Source organism: Conger conger, chromosome 4, assembly GCF_963514075.1.
Source record: "Conger conger chromosome 4, fConCon1.1, whole genome shotgun sequence".
Lineage (NCBI taxonomy): Eukaryota > Metazoa > Chordata > Actinopteri > Anguilliformes > Congridae > Conger > Conger conger.
This window is the reverse complement of record NC_083763.1, coordinates 64742389-64754940: the sequence shown is the minus strand read 5'-3', so window position 1 is coordinate 64754940 and position 12552 is coordinate 64742389. Positions and strand designations below refer to the sequence as shown.

Genomic DNA, 12552 nt, shown 5'->3' with positions numbered 1-12552 from the left:
AGAACACACAACCTCTGCATAGCTGAAAATACAGTAACCTGTTTGTAGATCCTGCCTTCAGTAATGTAAATATGTTGCTCTTGCACTAGTAGCAGGCACAAATGTACATACACAAAGAATGCATGTGGCATTCAATCTTAACATGCCAAATAACACTGATCTGCGTGTTCTGTGTTCTGAAATATAAAAAAGTAATGTTCTGTTAACAGCCAGGGGATGCAGGGTGAGGGTGGGTAGGGGGAAGTTCACACAGATAAACTAATATCTTCACTCCAGTCTGATGACTGTTTTATTCCATTGAGTAACAAAGCCTGCTGAGATCCCTGCCAGGATCAAAACTGAATATTTATGTTTCAGTTTCTTCGTTAATGCTTTGTTTCAGTTTCTTCACATTATGTATGTGTAATGAAACGGGGGAGGGGTGCACTAAGGGGCTCTATTGGGTGTGAATACATATCCCTGACACACTGTGAAATGTTGCCTTCACAGTCATTGAATCTGCCCAACTGTTTCATAACATTTGATAGATTTTTCCGTTCAGCATATGTACATATATGACAACTGAGAATGATAATAACAAAATATAATGGGGAAACAAATTAATATGCAATTCAAAAATATCATTGAGACAAGGCGTTCATTAAGCCTAGTGAAGTGCACAACTGGTGCTCGGCACATAGTGTATATAAAAATCATTACAGCACAGTGTATTAGCATAATGAAGTGCTGAGTTTCTCCACAGCGTTGTCTCAGGAGCAGTAGCCTACCGTATGCTACTATTTCAGTCTGCCGTTAGCACTGAAACATGCGCTTATATGAAAAAGTGATCCTTCAAATTGTCCCACTGGGCACATTTTCTTTTATATTGAGAACAGTCAGTCCAGCTGTGACTTGTTTTTGGTATATTTTTATTTTTAACAACCCAGGTATTATGGTTATATTATCTTTTTGGAGAATGTGAGTAAATTAACATTTTCAGAGAGAGTGGGTGAATTATTTTGAGCTTAAATATAAACGTTAATAACCTTTGCAAAAAAAAAAAAAAAAAAAAAAGGTTTAATCATGAAAATAACATATATCATGTCGCATTTGTGCTCATTCCCTTCAATGATTTCAAAACCATGTTAGAGATGAGCATGTGCATCCAGACCAGACAGGTCATGTCTGTGAATTCAGATTCCGATTCACAACAAACTCGACCGGGGTGCAGGTGTTCTCTCGTACCTGGACTCCTGATCTGTGCATTCATCCATATAGGCACACACTTCCAACAGAGAGAGCACCTGTTAGCCAGTGATTTTCCAAGACAGGATGACCCAATATGGGTGTACGGGTTTAGACTCAGCCCAGTATTCTCCAGTTAATGCCCAATCACCTGAGTCTCCCAGTGGGGGAGGGGGTTCAGGCAGGGGCGGTGGGGGTGGGAGCTGGGGAGGGGAGGTGTTTTTCCTACAGTATTATGCATGCACGCCTCATTTGTTTAACCTCAAACTGCTATGCACTTTTACTCAAAAGAGCCCAGAGGATGCTGGGAACTGTGGCTATATCGGGCAGCAGCATGAGAATAAGTCACACGCAGGTGCTGCAAAAATGTCATTTCTTCCTGCCCTGCAATAATTACACACAAGTGCGCTTAATGCTAAAGTTGCCATTTGTCCTCCACATGGTGCATGATTCCACTGAAGCTGAATCTTAAAAGTGAATCATATTAACAAGAAAAACCAAACGTTACAGCAATATGCCATTCAATATAGAGGCTATTGATCGTGTTCCTCTATGCTTTCAGTATCGCTGGAAGGTATACTTAAAGTCAGCAGTGCTTTTTTGTGCTGCTCAGAGTTCACTGCTGCTCTCAGTATGTTGCGACTTTGTAAGTGCAGATAAAACGAAATAAAATGCAAGTAAAAGTAAATAAATAACCATAAATCATTTCCTCGTATGGGTGACAAAGAGGTACTTTTAAAACGATGGTTATTATTCATGTATAGTCTATACTTCTCCTATTTATTTATAAGAAAAGCAAATGCATCCTCTCTATTGGCTCTTTCACCGCATTCATGTTGCAGATATACAAATCGACCACAGATGTTAAACAGGAAATATACGTGCTTGTTGTACAAAATAAAATATTTTCTTTGATGAGGTACAATCCTTGTTGTATGCTGCATGTCATGAATAAAATTCTATTAAAAATTTTAAAAAGGTCTTTCAATTATTGTTTGCAGTTTTTGAGAACAAAGGAAGTGTAAGTCAACAGCCAACAGCATATTGGCAGAAAACAGAATAAAAAACTACAGCAGAAAAACAAACATTTGACATGTAGAATGTTGTAGCAATTTCATGCAGTAAATTGATGATTCATTTCATAACAACAGCTAATAAGTTGTTCACTTTCCTACAGTTCTGACAGTTGCCTCCAAACTGCAGAGGAAACTGAGTCAGTCTGCTTGTTCAGTGGATGAAAAAAATGCAATTAGCAAGCTTGTCTGAAATATTGTTGTGTGCAGTTGTTGTCTCCAGCTTAAATCACATTTACTGTGTGTCATTTGCTTCGGTTATTTACCCAGGGTAGTCGATGGCAGTCCATGGGAGATGGTACCTCTCTCTTCCAGGGGGGTCCTGTCTGTTTCATATTTTGCTGCAGCTGGCTGGGGCTGTCTGGCACGCGGAACTGAAGGGAAATATAAGGTGAATGGATCAAATTAGATTGTATTTTCTCACCATAACTCAGAACAGCCAACACCATGTAACATACTTCAATGTGATAAAGCCATGCTGGATGATAATAATACGAATGATAAAAATAATAATGGCTAAAAGATTGTCCCAGAATTATTTAATAAGCAGATTCCTGCTCCTCCTCATCTATGAAACAAAACAAGCAACACCTTTGTTTCCTCTGCCTGCTGAAGACCTTTGAGGCTCTAGGCATTTAACACATTGGTTTTGTAGCAGAAATGATGTTGAGTAGAGGTAAGCAGACCACTCAGATATCAAACACAAACCATGAACTCTATGGGAGAACAGTGTTGCACAAGATGCTTCGATAAGTGAGTAGATGACAGAACATACCGGTGTTATCAGAATCCATGTGATTACGCCTGCCTTCATGGAACTGTTGTTTTAGTTTATATAATCTGACAGTCTCCATTTTCTAAAATGCAAACCCTGCCAGGCCTCTGGGTTTATTGCACAGTGTTTTTTCCCTCTGTCTTTCACTTGATTCATTAAGAGTCTTATTCCAGGCAGATGGCTGAGCTTTGCTCCAGAGCCAGTGTGAGGCATTAGGCTAACCAGCCTCGGCAGAACCGTGCAGAATTGTGCCGTTCTGAACACAATTAGGCAGAACCTGTTCCTATCTTCCTGCATATGTTTACAATTAAAGAAAATGGTGCATGAGTGAACCTGAAATGTATGATAAACTACAGTGGTACATTTAAACAAATTTGCTACAGACATGAGATTGCTGAATCCAGAAATAAATATTTAAGACACATCAACAATACATCCAGTAATGCTATGGTGATTATTATGGACACATACCACTAGCTGTCAGAGAGACAACCTAAGCAAAAATAACATACAGGATGCTTAAATATACCGTACATATACATGTGCATATCTGGGCTTGGTGCAGGTCTGAAAAGAAAATAAACCTTCAGTTTCAGGTGCAATGTGCACACACTTTTGCAAATGTGCTACCAATTAGCATGTACACCATTTCCCATGGGTAACTGCATACAGAAAGGTGTGAATGGCCAAAGAACAACACCTTCACACTTCTCTGCTGCGTATTTGCCTTCAGTGAGATACTGCATGAAATTACCACCCACATACATTTTTATATATGCGTATTCCAAAGAATGTATGCATTCATTTCATTTTTTTCATTACATTTGCTTTTCATCAAGTCTCTTTCCAGCTGTACGTTCATATTCAAACATATAATGTCTATATAGACCTTGCAATGAGAGAACAATGTCGGAAAATGTTCAGGAAAGGCCAGACTAAACAGTTTATGCTAAGCCATTTTAAAAGCCTCTGGAATGAACTACACTGTTTAATTGCAATGGAAATCTCTGGGATTTATTTTCACCAATGCTGTAAAACACTGAGCCAAGTTTGTGATGCTGAAATATATTGTACATACCTGGAGAACAGAGCAGAGAAAGACATACAATTGTATTGCTCAGTTCATGAAGCTTCTCAAAAGTTAACAGTTAGGTATATAAAATATGTGCAATATTTTACTTGAATGCAAATGGAATACTTCAATTAAAGTCCTTAATTGGAAAATGTATTAGCAATAATAGTCTTGCAAAAAACAAACAAACAATTGATTGTACTACAGCTGTGAATCATTAGCTCCTGTGATTTTTTTAGCGAATGCACTTTTCTATAAAATAACCCAATTCACTATGTAGAGGGTTTTATTATTGAATCAAGCAGAATGTGGCAAATGTTGTCATAATTCCGTTTAGTCAATAATGACCCACTGAAGGAAATGCTGATTCACACTGCCTGCACTGGCAACCGCTAACGTTGAATAGATGATTTAATTAATTTCCTCTGGCCCAGCTTCAGGAAATACATCTGTCTCTATCGGAGTGGTGGTTCAAAGTGACTGACAGTAAAGTATCAATGGCACACTGCTCTTGTTTCAGGCAGGGTCAATAGTGTAAACAGAAAAACATTCTCTAGCCACCACCTGGCTTATCTCGACAAACGGCCAACTTTCCACACAGATTCGAATGTAAGCTGAGTAGCAGGGAATGTCCACCTATTCAGAAACGGCTGTTTTGAAAGCAGTCTTTTCAAAAAGGTAAGTGTACCAGCACAGAGCCTGCAGAAATGTCAAGCCTCTGTTCTTATTTTAGTTCAGATGCAAACACCTGTATACCACAGTACCATCAGCTTCATCTCATTACCTTGAAGCAAGGCTTAAATGCTTTGTTTATAAATTATAATTACTCCTGATTATGGCAGTTACTGATAGTGCCACTAATTTGCAATGCATCCCTTTAAATTTGTTTAATTATGACTTGAAAGGAGGCAGTGAAGATTAATTAACCCACCTGGCTTGCTGGCACAAAGTCCTGGCTCGGCTCTGACATGCTCATGTACATGTTTTCACTGTCAAACTGTAAACAGAAGAACAAGAAACATTCAGAGTCTGTACTCCTGTACACGATGAGAGAGAGAGAGAGAGAGAGAGAGAGAGAGAGAGAGAGAGAGAGAGAGAGAGAGAGAGAGAGAACATTGTTCTTTTTTTCCCTTCCCTAGAGGGCTTTGTTGATTTTCTTTGTTTTGTGTGAATTGTCTTTAATGTGCCTGTTACCATTCTTATTGACCCTGGATGTCAGTGATTTGGGGGTAATTAGCACAGTAGTAATTACTGGAGGAAAGGCAGAAAATAATAGTATCCTTTCATCTGTAATCCAGGGGAGAAAAATGGCTTAGCCAGTGTAGTATGCAGGCATATTGTTACTGGGACAAATGAATAGAAATGCATAGAACATTGTCACAGTGGATGGGGGGAGGTTTTGGCAGGCAGGTGTAAAATGCTGTCCATAGATCTCTTCAGAATTTCACTTGTTATAAAACATAGAAACCTCTACTGATTCCATTATTTCTAGTTCTGTTCTGGTGTATGGTGTGTTTGTGGGGACTCTTAAATAAATCATCCTTACTTCAGTCTGAACACCATGTCAATTCAGCATTGCCTATGAATGCACTGTGGCAGCTGATTTACTGTACAAAATGACTAATGAGAAATCATCATAATGTTTTATTTAATCCTCAATGAATTTGTTACTTTTAATATATTCTGATGTGCAGTACCCATACAATACAAATGAGGTTTCAGTTCTGTAAATGTCTCTGTGATAGATTGAGTTAAATTTGCATAGTTTTAAGTAAGAAAATGTATGTTTGATCGTCAAGCTGTAGTTAGGGCAATTTCCTGTCCTAAAAAATGTGTAATGACGAAGTGCCGGTGGGCATCCAGCTGTGCTACACACCTGGGAAATTAACCAATGCACCATATCATTCACATTGGTCTCGCAAGGTGAAAAATCCAACTGACAATAAAGGGGGGGAATCCAATCTCACCAGATGGCAAATCATTTTGTACCAGGATTTTCAAAGGCCCACCATTAAAAGCAATGAAAGATGACTGATTAATATCAAAAGAAGAAATCAGTAATGATTTCAGCACCACAAGAGGGACACGCCATCAAAGTTCCATTAGAAACCTGTCGGGCTGTGATTGGGCCCTTGGAAAAATCCCAGATGATTACAGATCTATTATCTGTGTAGAAACCCCAGACTGAAGCTGAGAAATGTACAAATCTACAGGCTGTGAAGGAAAGAGATGCAAGAAGCTCTCTGGGATAAATGCTGTCATGCACGAAATATCTGAGCTTGGTCCAATGAAGCATCACATTGCATTATATTATCATAATACCAGATAATTCTGTGACTAAAAATAATCAGATGCCTTCGCCCATTTTGGTCTCTTGCGTCCACTCTGTGATTGGATGTCTGATTTGTTTTGCGCAAAGGACTACATTTCATTTCATGCCAGCTTATTGATTATGTGATCAATTTGCTGTGGTTTATTTAACAACTACAGTGACCTACATTACAAGCAGAGAGTGCTTTGATACCTCTTTTCATTCCAATGTGTCAAAGTGCTTGGGTCCATTTACTACAGCTTCATAGTGATATTGGATAGTTCCATTTAATTCTGATTAGAGTGGAGAATAAATTTCTCTCCATTTTATTGAAATGTCTATTAATTCCTCTATGCCTATTGATTTAAAAATCCATTCTCTTGATTACTACAACAGACTACATAAAACTGTCACTACACCAACAGTTTGTTTCTATTTAAGATAAGAGGGTCATATCTCTGTTTAGAAATTCACCAAGTACACTAACATGTCTGTCTCAACATTTCTGCCTTAAATGAAAGAGACAGCAGACAAGCCTGGTCAAGAGTAGACTTCAGGCTGGCTTATTATAGTTTGTAAAAAAGGCAGCGACTCAGAAATTGGAAAAATGAGATAGCATTCATGGATAGCACTTGATTTAGATATAGTTGTCTTAGATTGTTTTGTAAAGTCTCAGTATGTCCTTAGTTTTTAGTTACACACATTTCATGAGAATAGACTGGTATCTACTGTACATCATGCGATTCATGTGAACTGTGCATAATCCCTTAATTTTCTACTTCTCTGAAATGTTTCTAGCAGCCATTGTGTCTTCTCTGCTAATGTCTCTCTTCCTGTCAGAAGCAGCTGCTGGAGCCATTCTGCTGAGTACTCATTTTTTCTTAGCTGTTGGCAGGGCAGCCATCATGAATGCAGCTTGTGCAAACTGCCCTTAAACTCAACTGCTTCAGATTCCAGAAAATGTATAATAATGTGTAGGGGCTTACAAGAGCAATTCAGGTTGCTAGAAAACACCTATGGTTATATATTGTATGATCAAATGATCGTCAGTTTCACCAAAACGCTACAAGATTCATCACAATCTTTATTTCCATGGGGCTGCTATTAATCTGACATGCAGCTTTTTACAATAAACAGTTTAACTGAATGGAAAAGAAAAAACATTTGAAAGCATTATTATTATATATGAATGTATGCATTATGGCTGGTACTACCTTTAGGCTTATAAACAGGTGCTGAACAGCAATAATACAGACTTCCATGCAAATACATGCAAATATACAGAATATACATATAGATTTTAATTTTTTTTTGCATTTGTTGAACCATATGTTGAAAAATAAATTCTAACCAAATTGCATTCTTGCTGTGAAAAAATTCATTGCACAGCGATATTCTGATAGGCCTAAGACCTGGGGAAAGGAAATGTATTTTACAAATCTTTGGACTTTGGCCAAAATGTGTCCCAGATACAATGGAAAAAATTATTATTTTTTTTTTTACAAATTACAAAATTAACAGGAAGAAAGAAATATACCCAACAAGGAAAAAGAAACAACCCAATAAATATTATCAGTGATCTCCTTCCACTGACTGAATAAGGTAAACCGAGCTACACCAGATAAATACATTCTATCCTCGCTCCTCATCAGCATAGTATCCAAATATAGCTTAAAACATAAACGTCAGCAGTTATAACAAATCCTTTTTTTAAACAAACTTCTTTCACTTCACTAATCTCTGCCCTGAGGATATTTAATGAAATGAACCGGCAAACAATGTACTGTAGTACTGAAAATATGCAGGTGCCATTACAGATGAATGGTGAGGTGGTGGTGTTGTGGCGTGGGTACTGGGTAGGAAAGTGTATGGGGAAGGGGAACTACCATAGCATATAGTGCACATTCTCTGTTACGGATATTAAACGGCTGAAATGAAAGTAAGTTCAGCATACTCGCGCAGAACTGGCTGTGAGACTGGCCAGCTTCTAAGAATGGAAATAGCAGGCAAATGAAATTAAAACTCACAAAAACGCACCTCCTTTAGTTCAACTGGGAAGCAAAGTCTAATTGAGAACTATGTATGTGCCCTGATTCCTCTCCTGGTTATTTGTATATTGTTAGTGTAAGTATTAATTTTTCTTTCTTGACATTTGTTATAACAGGGAGACTATACAGTAACTCCAAGTTCTAGCAAAACTATGCAGGGATAGTAGTGGTCAAATGATCACCTGAGAAGCCCAGAAAGAGCTTCATGTCCCGTATTCATGCCAGTGTCAAACAGCTGGTGTCTCCATATTCATTTCCCACATACTGTCCAACAACAGGATATTAATTATATTTTATAACTAGATTTTTTCTTTTTTTTACTATTATCATTTTCTGAAGCATCTGAATGACTCCCCTTGTGCACCTCATCTTTTCAGCGCTGATGATTTGCATATGAAAATGATGATGGAAAGTCTATGGCAGACTGCAGTACATTGAAACTGAAAGCAAAGCGAAAAAGGCTGAATGGGGCTGCCAAGTGCGCACTGTGGCCACATCAATAATGCATAAACAACTGACAATTAGGAACAAAGGGTCTGCCCTGCCAGCCTTCTTGTTAACTAATAACTGATATACTTTCTGCAACAGGCAGCTGTGGGCCAATCATGGGAGATGGAATGCACAGTAAACTGCCCGTCTACATCATATTCAAACCAGGCACAACCGGCCACCCACTCTAACAGGAAGCTCAAACAGGCCATAGATTAACAATCACCAAGAATGCATTCAGTACTTATTCTTGCTTTATGTGTTCTGACATATGACAGAGAAACATACTGGCAGGATACAGCGAGTTGTGATTAAAATATCAGACGGAACCTCTCAGATGACACTGACACAGCAAGAAAAGAAAAAGACTACGATTTTTAAAAGAAAATGCTACAACTTTGCCAAGGAAACAGAACTGAGAGTGAATATACGCATGTTCATTGACATGGCAAACAATGCACAGAATATTAGTCCTGCTCTTTAAACCAAGCCTGTGCAATTCGGGTGGAGGGTTTTTAGGTGGTGTTTGTCCCTCAACCCTTTTCACGAGCCTGTAGGCCATGACCAACGTGAATGAGAGATGTTACTCTGCCAGTAACAAGCTCGCCAGCCAGGCTGAAGAGACTCTTCAAAGCCGGTAGGAGTTAGTTACATGATGGAGGGGGGTGGGGGGGGGGGGGCTGTTGTTAAACACCATGCCCCTGACAGGCCCTCCCTGCACTGTGTACACAGATAAAATGAAAACAATTCGCCAACCACCTCGGGCTATCTGTCTCTGAACGCCGAGCTGCCTCTCCGCAGCGTTGGAAGTTATATAAAGCCTGTGGTTGGAAGCGGGGAGTGGGGAGTGAGAGGTCGCAGTGGGAGGCAGGGAACAGCACGCACCTCCGCTCCACTCAGGCCAGGTAAATAATGACCTGATTTGTCGAGGCGCAGGTTGTCTCGCTTTTGCGCTGGCCAATAGCCAAAGATTGATCGGGAGGTCCGTTCTTTTCCAGCTAAGACCTGCTTACCGCGAGGAGAAATGATTTACATCGCACTGTAAACAGAAGAAATGTATGCACATTTCTGAGGCTGGGGTGCAGTAATCTGTTTAGTTATTACAGTTGGTCGCATCAGCATCGGTGCCAAAGGGTTGACTGGTAAACCGCTCCACAGAACAAAATTGCGAGTAGGGTAACAATAAGGTTTCCTGCACTCCCCTGAATCACAGTGCTAATCCCATATGAGAGGAAGGGTGCAGCTGAGGGTCACGACAACAGAGAAATAGGATTTCCACCACAACTGTAAAAACAAATTTCTTCAATTGCCTCCAATAGCCCGACAGATGAGATTTCTCCTCCTGAAGGTTATCACATCTACAGGGGCGAGAGCAGAGCAACGGCGAGAGGTGCTCTCATTGTAACCATGAACACTGACACAGCAGGGTCAGGGCAAAACAGCGCCTGGGCGTACAGCGATGTAAAGTGCGGTTTTGTGTGTGTGTGTGTGTGTGTGTGTGTGTGTGTAGCATTGGTATGTATGGTTTAAAGTGTACATGACATTGACGGAAACCCAATCAGTATGAATGAGCCTTTCTCTCAAAAATGCATAGCATGCCGAATGTAATATCTGACAAACAATGATAATAAAATGCTGAAGCCTTGAAAGTATGCATTTGCCTTATATATATATTGCACCTAATCTGCAAATATTTTATTTCTCTTTACCTCTGATTGCTTTACTCATCCAAAATCAATCATTCAGCTGCATTCAAAAAAAGCTTGAATTTCATTTACACTTCTGAACTTATATAGTTTGTTTTCTATTTCATAACAACCCTTCAATTAAACAAAGAAGGAGCAAAAAAAAAAACATACTGTATAGTAAATGTCAAAACTGTATCATGTCACTTCCACAAGAAATTGATGGTGATGGTAAAGATACCATGTATTTAACATATTATGTGTGTGACCCACAAGCCTTGCGTTAAAAGTAATGTTATAAAAATGACTGTTGGAAAATCAAAGCAATTACTTGATGTTTTTTCTGCTTTTCAGTGTGTTCATTACAACAGAGAATCATCACCATCAAAGAGCATATTACTATGATAAATCACATATTTGTCCTACAAGGTTTTTAATTTTAATACATAGCTAATTACTTTGAAAATGGAGAAGACTTTTAACTCTGAAGTGTGACATCAATTACAGTGCAGAACAAGTGGTATGAATGGATATCAAACAAATCTGCCCTTTTCCAATAAACGTAGAAACAGAAAACCGGTAACGTCAGACTGCACTGAATTTGGACCAACTCGAATTTGTGTTTTATGGAAGTGCTTTACTTATAGGCCTACAAAAATATATTTATACAGTTTGTTTAACCCCTACATAAACTTACGCTTTGAATATACTTTTGGCTTGAACACCTGGTGGCTTTTGCTTTAAAACCAGCTGTCTTTTACAAACAGACCAGTCATACAGCATGGCTATACATTAAAAAAGCTATAATCAACCAAGTGATGACTACTTGGTATGCTGAGTGTACATTTCCCCAAAACCTTTCAACTACTACACCAATATTTTTGCAAGTGCATCTGATCCAAATTGATACATCAAAGGGAGTCCATGGCAAAAGAGACACACTTTTCTGAAGTGCACTAATATCACTTTAATGTACATTGCAGTGTGTATGGACATGAGCATCAGTAGAAATTAGTTACACATCACTACTCTATTTTACACTGAGAACAGACCATGATGATATACACTATTTTGTTGCAGTTATCCAATAAATTTAATTCACAGCAGCACAGCTAATGCTGTTCCACCAAAGCGCAACATCCCAAAGCTCTATTTCTATGGCCTTGGATTTCCTCGTATTCGTGTGTGCAGTTGAGAAATGTATCAGGTGCTCTGCTTTTATCATTTAGTTTGCTTTATGTTTCTTTTATTTTTATATAATTGATAAGAAACTATATCACTAGCTTAAGAATATGATCTTTCATATGCAGCTTTCTGTGTTCATTAGCTTGTTATACCAGTTATATCATGTGCTGATTATACAAATGCTGAAAAGAGATACTTAATATCCAAATTCACATGCAAGACATGCAGCTCAGAATATTCTTTTTCGCAAGCAAACCATTGCAGAGCTGATTCAGTCATGGAAAACTACTGGCAAGTCTTTCTGCTTGTACTATGAAGTAACCACAGCCTTCTGACAGACATCCAGCACAATGTCAAGCCAATTTTACAGCAACTACAACAGAATAAGAACTACTGTCTACTGTTATTTCAAATGTAGAAAGGGATCTAAGGAACACTCAAATTCATCATTTGGTCTTGAATGTATGACAGTAATTTCTGTAAAAAAGAGACGTCCTCTCTTGGTGTGAATTGCTCAAGGTCACTAAACTGAACCTGTCCTGTAATGAGTCTGATCATAAATGTAAGTACTGTCCTGTAATGAGTCCGATCATAAATTTAAGTATTGTCCTGTAATGAGTCTTATCATAAATGTAAGTACTGTCCTGTAAGAAGTCCGATCATAAATGTAAGTATTGTCCTGTAATGAGT

The 12552-nt window shown here is 38.6% G+C and overlaps 1 protein-coding gene across 2 annotated transcripts in view; it reads right to left on the bottom strand.

Moving 5' to 3' along the window:
* tox (thymocyte selection-associated high mobility group box) overlaps nt 1–12552 on the bottom strand; it is a 65914-nt gene that overhangs the window by 25312 nt on the left and 28050 nt on the right. For both annotated transcript variants that reach the window (XM_061239854.1, XM_061239855.1), the window contains exons 2-3: nt 5076–5141; nt 2564–2671 (exon numbers count right to left, since the gene is read on the bottom strand). In XM_061239854.1, coding sequence (XP_061095838.1) covers nt 2564–2671; nt 5076–5141 — 174 coding nt within the window. The remainder of the gene's footprint in view (nt 1–2563; nt 2672–5075; nt 5142–12552) is intronic.